The 9158-nt window shown below is 45.1% G+C and overlaps 1 protein-coding gene across 13 annotated transcripts in view; it reads left to right on the forward strand.

The window, feature by feature from the left end:
• AFF3 (AF4/FMR2 family member 3) overlaps window positions 1-9158 on the forward strand; it is a 607218-nt gene that overhangs the window by 44859 nt on the left and 553201 nt on the right. For 10 of the 13 annotated variants that reach the window (XM_029232773.1, XM_029232780.1, XM_029232767.1 and 7 more), the window contains exon 2: window positions 104-226. The exons of 2 other annotated variants lie outside the window; for them this stretch is intronic. In XM_029232773.1, the coding sequence (XP_029088606.1) occupies window positions 174-226 (53 nt within the window). In that variant the 5' untranslated portion in view covers window positions 104-173. Of the gene's footprint in view, window positions 1-103; window positions 227-9158 lie in introns of those variants that run through there. One more of the 13 variants, XM_029232779.1, reaches the window with a different exon arrangement.

Below are 9158 nucleotides of genomic sequence, written 5' to 3' on the forward strand. Positions count from 1 at the left end.
GGGGGGCGCCGGGAGCCCCGAGCCGGGAGCGGGCAGCGGGCGGGCGGGCGGCGGCCGCTCCGGAGCGGCCGGGGTGCACCTTGAGCGGCGCCTTTCGTTGCAGCGCGCGGGCGGCCCGAGCCTCAGCGGCGGCGGCGACGGCGGCGGCGGCGGCGGCGCTGACACCTCCCACCATGGACAGCTTCGACTTAGCCCTGCTCCAGGAATGGGACCTCGAGTCGCTGTGGTGAGTCCCCGTGCCGGCCGGGCGGGCGCGAGCGAGCGAGCGGCGGGGGGCGACCGCGGCGGCCCGCGCGCTCTCACCTGGGCGGGGGGCTCGGGCGACCGGCCGCCGTGGGGGCGGGGTGGGTCGGGGGCGGCCGCCGCGCCGGCTCCTTCCCGCCTCCCCCGAGGGGTGGCCGGGCCGCCCGCTCGTCTTCTCGCCTCCCTTTCCCGTCCCCTCCCCCCGGTGCTGCCCGCCCCAGCCCGGGGGCCGGTGATCTGGGGAGCCGGGGGCAGAGCGCAATCGTGAAGAGAAAAGGAACCGATTTCTAGAACGTGTCACTAATGCCGGGGGATCCACCCCTCCCCGGCCCCTCTCACCTCCCTTCCCTCCATTCGCGTCCCCCCTCTTCTCCGAGGGCCCCCGGTTCACACCAGCGACCCTCTGGAGTTGTGGTCACTGCGTAGTGCCCTTAGAGGATGCTCCAGCCTCCTGCCTGTCTGCGCCGGGTCTTGGCGGCCGCATCCTTTCTCTCAACACCCGAGATGGAAAGTGAACCCGAGGGCAGGGGGCGAGTGCTTCTCCGTGCGGGAATTCTAAGGCCCTGGCCCTGGGAGACTCATTTCCTCGAGGTTCGCAATCCCTTTGAGCCCTTTCTTCACACCCCGCCTGGCCACAGTTACACTCCTCCTGTCCCTGCTCCAGCCCACCGGCGCCCCGTGTATCCCTTTATTCCGCGCTCAAAGCTCGCAGCCTGGGGAGCGGGAGGCTGTGGAAGAGCCCTCGGGGTTCTGTGGCTCGGGGTTCTCATATTGAGGAGCTAGTGTAGGTAAAGCGCCGCTGGAAGCAGTTTAATTCTAGTTGCGGGTGTGTTAAAAATCCCATTGGCTGTTTCCACATCCCTCTTATCCACCCCCCGCCCCCCCCCCGCCCCAATCTCCTAAATGTTTCCAACCAGCCCTATTCAGGTGGTAAAATTACCGCCTGCATATTCCTGGATGAACTTGTGTTATGTTTAATATTTACGGGAATGAACATCTGTGGAACAAGCATATTAACTGCATTCTGTTCTTCCCCTGGTAATCGCTTATTGTAGAGCTGAGGTTTGGTTCCCCCCCCCCCGTTTTTCTTTAATTCAGTAAAGAGTTCACATGTGTCTAAAACTGCAAGTGGTGTGCACATGAATATGCAGTGTGCAGTTTAAAAGCTGAACTGCCTTTTGATTTACAGATCGTATACAATATGTGGAAATGTGTATATTTTCCATGCCGCAGGCTTCCAGTGACTGATCTGTCTAAAGCCAGGTGTAACTAACTAAACTGGACACAAAGCTAGTGCATTATCGAGCAGTTTCTTATAAAAAGATCCCAGGATGAGTAAGTACAGCTTGCTCTGCACAATGCTGGTGCCTATAAAATACACAAGGATGGGCCCTAATGTAATAAAACTTTTATACATTACACTGGAAACTTCAAAGAGCCAGTGTGGAAAGAATATGAAACATGTTATTACTTTATAAAAGTCGCTAATTACTGTGTTGTTGCTGCTGGGGTTATTTCAGCCTTTCATTTACAGATGCCTATTACTTTACAGGTTTATACTTAGAAATGTTGGTTTCTGGCATAAATTCAGTAGGTTTGCAGGTAGAAACTGTGCTTTAAAATTGACTTTTGCTTTTAAAAGTCACATTTTCAGTCAAAAGGAAGAACTTTTTGTTTCGGCAGGTTTTTAGGCTGCTTGTCTGCTTGCTGACTCAAAACTGAAGCCCTCATGACTTTTACGAGTGATATTTTGAAATTATCAGCCGTAATCTGTGGCTTTTCCAGCACAGGCCTGAGCTGTCTTTCCCTCTGCATCTTTAGTTCCCAGCTGGGTTACCTGGAGCACAGTTACATAATAAACGCCTGTTGAATTGACTTGAAATTTACATTAGCTACAGTACTTTTGTTATTTAAAAAAAAATTTTAAAAAGCATTTTTAAGAAGCTACTGTACCTGCAGTCAGATTTTGATCAATCCATCAGTTTGTCTTTGGCTTATGAAACTGTGCAGGATTTCTTGCTTACAATATAATAGGACAGTTTGGCTTTACTGAGGGAGTGTTTCTAGTTTGCAGATGTAGAATTTACATCTTCTAAGAGCTTATATATGTCTCATCAGTTAAAGATAAACCAAACTCTTTGAGTATGCATTTCTAACCCGGACATTTTCTCAGTCATGGATGAAGTTTTTGGATGGTATTTTGTAACTCAATTTTATGGTTGACTTTATAAGTTTTTAAGATTATGGTTTGGTTTTAAGCTTATAGGTGACCCCAAATAACTAACATTTGAGTGCTTTCTGTGGGTCAAACATTTTCATATCCATTGTTTTCTTATTTGAATCTTATAACAATCCCAGAAGTGGTAAGTGGTAGTAGTCCCATTTTACAGACAACGAAATGGAGGCTTTGAACTGCAAAATGACTTTACTGAGACCATAAAACAAATGACAGCGGAATTTTTAAACTAACATTTACCAAATACTTAGCCAGACTCTGTTCTAAGTACAATGCATGTACTTTAGAATGTTTTAACTCTGTTCTAGTCCATTACATGTCTTAGTTCATTTAATCTTCACAGCAACCTTAGGAAACAAGCAATAACTATTGTTATTCCCATTTTACAGATTGGGAAATTGAGTGCGGGGAAGATCAGGTGACCTGCCCAAGGTCACACATCTAGAAGTGGAGAAGCCATATCTGAACCTAGCATTAATTTCAAAACTCAGTTTTCTGACTTCAAATCCAGCGTATTTTCTATAGTATTGCAGATGTATTCCCAGTTTATGAGAGCAGCTCTGAAATTAATTACAAAACAAAACCTTGATGGACTGGAAATTAAGGTTCTGCTAAAATATAAAAGAAAGAGAAGGTCAGAGCCCTTAATTATATTAATTTAAAATTAAAGATTTGGAAACAATACCATGATTTAGGAAATTACGTCTGCTGCCCTACTTGAATTAACTTCTAAAATGTATATAAATTTAAAATAGAGACTACTAAAACCTTCTTTCTTTAATCCCTTTTAGAAGAACACTTTTCTTTGTGTGTGTGGGGGGAAGGTACAGATGAATGGCAAAGGAAAATGGTATTTTAACACACAATTTTTTCTCATTGGTGGGCATCGTTTTCCAAAAAAACAAATTGCAGTTTGTTAGTTGTGACTGTGGCTTTGAATCTGAGCTAGCTTAGTCTAGTGGTCACCGGAAGTGTCCCCAAATGACTGTATAGACAACATGAAGAGAAAAGCTCAGTAGTATTGAATTTAATCTCCTCTGCTTCCTTGCACACCCTTACCCCTCCTTCCTTGCCCTCCAGAAACTCCCATACTTATTTTTCAAGGTGGAGGGGGAGATTTTGAGCCGGAATTATCCAGATGGCTGTTTCAACTTTTCTTTTCAGCCACGCCTTAAAATTGAGAAGGGTTGCCCTAATTCCCACCTCTAATTCCACTTCCCATTTCTGGTTTGAAGTACGAATGAAGAATTTGGAACAAGGTGGAGGCATTCATTCTATAGCCGGCTCCCTAGTTTCATTCAGTAGAGCCGAATCCCTGAAGAGCTGGGGATTCAGTAAGTTTACGTGGGCGCGTGACCAGAGGAGCAGGACCCCTTCTCAAACTCCTCCTCTATCCCCTTGGCTGCTCTTTCTGTTCTCCACCAGCTTTTGATCAGCTGCTGGGCATGTGTGCCCTTCCTCAGGGCCTTTAAAATAATGACCATCCCTTTGAACAGGGTAACAGTTGCTTTCATTTATTCACTTAACAAATTTTATTGATCATCTCTTAAATACAAGACCTCATGCTGGTTGCCACAGCGGATACAGAGAAGAGTAAACCATGGGTTGTGCGTGTTATTGTCTAGTGGGGATAAGACAAGTACACAAGTATAAAAACGTTTCAGCACTGGTGATTCAGAAGTGAAAAGGACCATATTTGGGACTGGGGTGGGTGGTGGAGGAGGGAAAGAGGAAAAATCGAGTTTAAAAAAAAAAAAAAAAAGGCTTCCGTGGAAAAGGTGGCCTTTGAACTAAGCCTTGGAAGATGAATGGGATTTTTACAGACGGTGGGGGTGGGGTATTGAGAGGACATAGCGGCATCTTGGGCAAAGAAAGAACTGGAACAAAGGCTTTCATGGTGTCTCTGAAAGATCCTTTTATGAATCATGGTGGAATTACCTATACCAAATATTTTAAAGATGCAGAACTTTGTAATCATGAGGTGGTTTCAGTGAATGAGAAAAACTTTCCACAGTGAACTTGGTCAAAATTGTTTTTAATCTCCCTTAAATATAGACACATGTTAGTTACTGGGGAGAAAGTCTGTTGAAATAAAATAGTAAATATTCAGATCCCTCTCTACTACTCCCCCGCCCCATCGCCCCATAGCTTCACATAGCCCAGAATCCATTTACTTTTGTTCCAGGAGACATTATACTTTATATTCTTTCAAAGTGGAACCTTTGAAGTTGTAATAAGTGGATTGTATCATACTCACCAATTTGTTCAATTCAGTAAGCATTCATAGAGCATTAGGCATCCCTCTAGGTTAGGTACCAGAGAGCAGTAGCTTTCAAACATTTTATACCATGACTCACAGTAACAAGTATGTTTAACATTGCAACCCACCACATCATTTGTGTGCACACATACTCATAACTGAAACAAGTGTCATGAAATAACACTTATCCATATTATGGGAGGTGTACTTTGATATTTTCTATTCTATTTTTTTAAAAATTCCCCATCCGTGGATTGAAACCTGTAGTTTAGGGGAAAAAAGAAACTAGCGACGCATAGGAGACAGAGCGTTTGCGAGGAACTTGTAGGAGAATAAGCCGTCCACATCCATATCTGCTGTACAAAGCTGACGCTGCCCATTTGAGGGGGAGGAGGGCGCATCCTGTTGGGAGGGGAAGAGACCTTTAGGGCTGAGAGGCCTGTGAAACGCCTCTTGGAGAAGTGGACTTTCATAAAGAGAAAATAAAAAGGAGGAAAGTCCATGTGGAGCGAAGGCCGTGGCTAGAAATAAGGAGGAAATAAAGCGTGGAGCTCGTTGGGTGAAGATGAAGTTATTAACTAATTCAGGGGGAAGATGTACTGCACTCCTGTGGGGGGAAGGGGAGCCAGGTGGAGGCACTAACAACTTCGTCTCCAGTAGTGCCTGCTGACCCACTTGGTTCTCTGCAAGTCAGTCGCCTTCTTCCAGGCCTCCTTAGGCTCCCCGGGGTAGAGTCAGACAACTGCCCGGATCCCTATTCTTGACCCTTATTAGCCCTTCCCTCCAGCCCCAACAAAGCAAACATTTTAAGGCCTACCCCTATCCCTTTCATCAGCGCGTAGGGGTGAAAGTAGTTTGCCAGAACACGGAGCATAGGAGAGACGCACCTGGGGCCCATCACCTTCACTGGGCGTGGCCTGAGCGCTGGGCGTCCTGGAGCCCATAGGTGTAGCCCCGTTGGCCCCGCTCGTTCTCATTGGCCCGAAGTGGTGGACTGGTTGGCTGCGGTGGCCATCATTGGCCGAGAGCCCCAGAACACGCCCACCGCGTGGCAAAGGGCTTCCCCAGGTGCAGGGATGAGAATGTTTCCAGCAGAGTGGCTTCCAGGACCAGGGCGGGAGGGCTGACTCCGTGAAGGGGCTGATGGCCATCGTGGAGGAGGTAAGGAGGTGTGGATGGGAAGCAGTGAAGTGCTGGGGGCCAGGAGCTGAGGCGTGCCTCCACTTGTGGTACGGTGGGTGGTGTGTTTTGGAAAAAGCTGGCGGGGGATTTGTTAATTCAGGTCATCGAGGTTGAGGGCTCAAGCTCTCAGGCTCCGTGTCAGGATAACAGGGAGGATGCGCGCTGGAGGTGCAGATGAGTTTTAACCAAGTGCCTTTTGATGACGATGAACATGAGTATTGTGTGTGGGGAAATAATTCTTTCCTGTGTTCCAGAGTCTCTTTTGTGAAAATGTAGGAGGCTTATAAAATGCTGAAAATCTATTTCGGGAGAATGTCCCTGTGAACCAGAATGGGTCTAATCTATGCCACTTTAAATTTAGCAACTTGAACAAGGCCCTTTGGCATAATATTGGTTAAAGTAACAGTCAAATTAAGAAAAAAAAACCTCTGAAAATGAAATGCAAGATTTTTTTTTTCCTGTGTAAATGGAATTTTCAACCTGGAATAAGTTTGCCTGTTTAAATTTTCTTTATTTTGGGAATAAAGCCTTGGTGGCAAAATCAAGGACATAAAAGACGATTTTAAATATCATTTAGTGGTAACATAATGTTTCCTTGTTTTGTTTCAAAGTGAAATCCATAAAACTTATTTTCAGTGTTGCCTGTTCTCTTTTGTTTGGGAATTTAATTGAGGTTTCTGAATTCAGTTGGCTGCAGCCTCCCTTTCTGTTTGGCCCTGGGCAGCTCACCATCTTTCTCATTTCCTATTCTCAGTCTTGGCTTAATCACTTATAAAACAACAGCACTTATACTGGCCTACCTCATAAGGTGGTGATGTTAAGTAATAAAAGTGTCAATTGCTTTGTGAATGCCAAATGCAGCTCTTTTATACCCTTTGCTTCCTTCAAAACGTCTCTTTATCATAAACAAGGAAGGATGCAGAAAGGTCACGTTGGGTCAGGTCATCCATCTGGTGCAGAGTTCTGTTCCTGGTAATGGGACCCAGGGACATTTTTGAGTAGAGGCTGGTAGTTTTTCTTAGTTGTACGTCATAGTTGAGAAGACAAATGTGCCCTTACTTATGGTTGTACTAGTAACAAATGTAGATATATTAACCATTACATAATCGTTGATGTTTCACCAAGAATGTATTGAATTACCACCCATTGCATCAAATGACTTCATTTGGCTCTGTGGGTCTCATTAAATTATGTCAGGCTAATCATAATTTAGCTTCAACAGAAACAAAATAACACAGTTATACCAGGATGAGAGGATACCACACTATCCAAGAAACTTAATGGGTTTAGTCTATGGAAACTAACACCTGGGGATGTGATAGAGGCCCCCGAGTGTTTCCAGGTGTTTTGCTGGGTTGTCCAAGGATATAAGTAAGTCAGTGGGTGTGAGGTTATCTAACAGTGGTGTGACAAGGCTGTCTCAGAGGGTAACAATGACCTGTCCGTAGAGGCTGTAGACCCCCTGCCGGGGACTTCGTAGAAAGAGCTTTCCAGAGTAAGTGGGCCAGCAGCAAGAAGTTATCCCTGAGTCCTTCCAGCTTCAGAAGCCTATGATCGTCCCCATCACAGGGGAGCGGGAATCAAAGAGAGCCAGAGTCATTAATTGTATTCACTTGTGTATTTTCCCCTCTGCAATTTCTCCACTCACATGTGGAGAAAGGCGTGGGAGGGTACTTAGGCTTCTTCACGTAATTTCTTCTCAGGAGGCTCCTTGTTAGCCGAGGTAAACAACAGTGACTGTAATTTGGAGACCACGCTATCATAGCAACTCAGTTTAGAGTTACATGCTTAACTTGAGCTGAAATAATTTTATTTTTCCTTTTTTTTTATGACAGGAAATTAGTTTCCAAAAATCCTCTGGAGTGCTGCAGTACGAGTCTGTTAGTTAAATTTTTCTTGTGGTACCTGCATTTTTTACCTGAGTTATGAGGTGACAGACCAAATTTTCTGTCAATGTTCATTGAAATGTTAATTAGTTACCTGGCAGTTTAGATAGAAAAAGGCTTTACTCTAGTGGATCATCACCAGTTCTGGGAAATAATCTGTCTGTTTTGTTTTCAAATGTCAAAATATATTTGTTTTTCTTTAAAATGTATCTTGAGAGGAAGAAAAGACTTAGGGCTTAGAAAACAGTTTTGAAAATAAAGGTCCATATGCTTACCTAGCACTCAGGCCAGCGTTTCTCAAACTTTAACGTGCATCCAGGTAACTTAGGGATCTTGATAAGATATAGATTCTGATTTAATAGGTCCAGGGTAGGGCTATGATTCTGCATTTTTAACCAGCTCCCAGGTATAATTGCTGGTCCATAGACAAAACCTTGAGTAGCAAGAATTAAAAGGATAAAAATTCCTTTGAAAAGAAGCTCTTTAAAAATTCCTCATCTTCTTCTTTTTATTTTGAGGAGGCTTTGTATGTACATGATAATTCCACAGTGCCAGGAGGTTACATTTCGATGCAGCATTTATTTTATTTTCGTGAGTCTTTCTAATACAATTTTGATGAGTGAGGGGGTGGTTAATTATATCCTAGTGGGGATATAGTGGGAAGTAAACATAAAAACCTAAGTAAACAAAGTTTGTAATAAATAGGCGAATCACTTTTTATAGCTTTACAGTTCTCGTCAGCCCTTCAGAGACGGAGTCCTCCTTCTTCAGGAGCCAGTGCCGAGAGTAACTGGATTCAGAGTCTTAGAAACACTCTGGATTTGTCGGGAATCTCACAAGCACTCCTCTAGGTGCCCAGGACTCAGACCAAATGTCCCCGTTCTCTTTGGCAGGGAACTGGGGGTAGGGTGGGGCAGGGAGGTGGCAGTGGTGGGAGAGGGGGGTAACTATTTTGCAGAATTACTGCACTACTCTGTGGCCATAGCTGCAAATTGCAACTTTCCCAGTGTCCTAAAAGAAATTGCAGCTCAGCTCCTGGTGGAACCCATGGTGGGCTCAGAGCCTCCGATGGGGACCTTCTCTCCCAGCACTGCCGGCCACCTCTCCCTCTTCCCCACCACGGAGTGCCCCGAGTCCCTCAGGTGGTCAGACTTAGCTGCAGTTTCCATGTTTAATTTCCATTTCTACTTCATTAGAAGAATAAGTGCAGATGGCACTGATTATGTGAGTAAATACAGTGCGGTTGACTTTGTGCTGTGAGATTGGCGGGAAGTTTATTTACTTTATCTTCTTAATGAGGGCGTGTGTGTGTGTGTGTGTGTGTGTGTGTGTGTGTGTGTGTGTGTGTGTG

The sequence above is a fragment of the Monodon monoceros genome, unplaced genomic scaffold (assembly GCF_005190385.1).
Source record: "Monodon monoceros isolate NGI ecotype Baffin Bay Population unplaced genomic scaffold, NGI_Narwhal_1 Super_Scaffold_19, whole genome shotgun sequence".
Lineage (NCBI taxonomy): Eukaryota > Metazoa > Chordata > Mammalia > Artiodactyla > Monodontidae > Monodon > Monodon monoceros.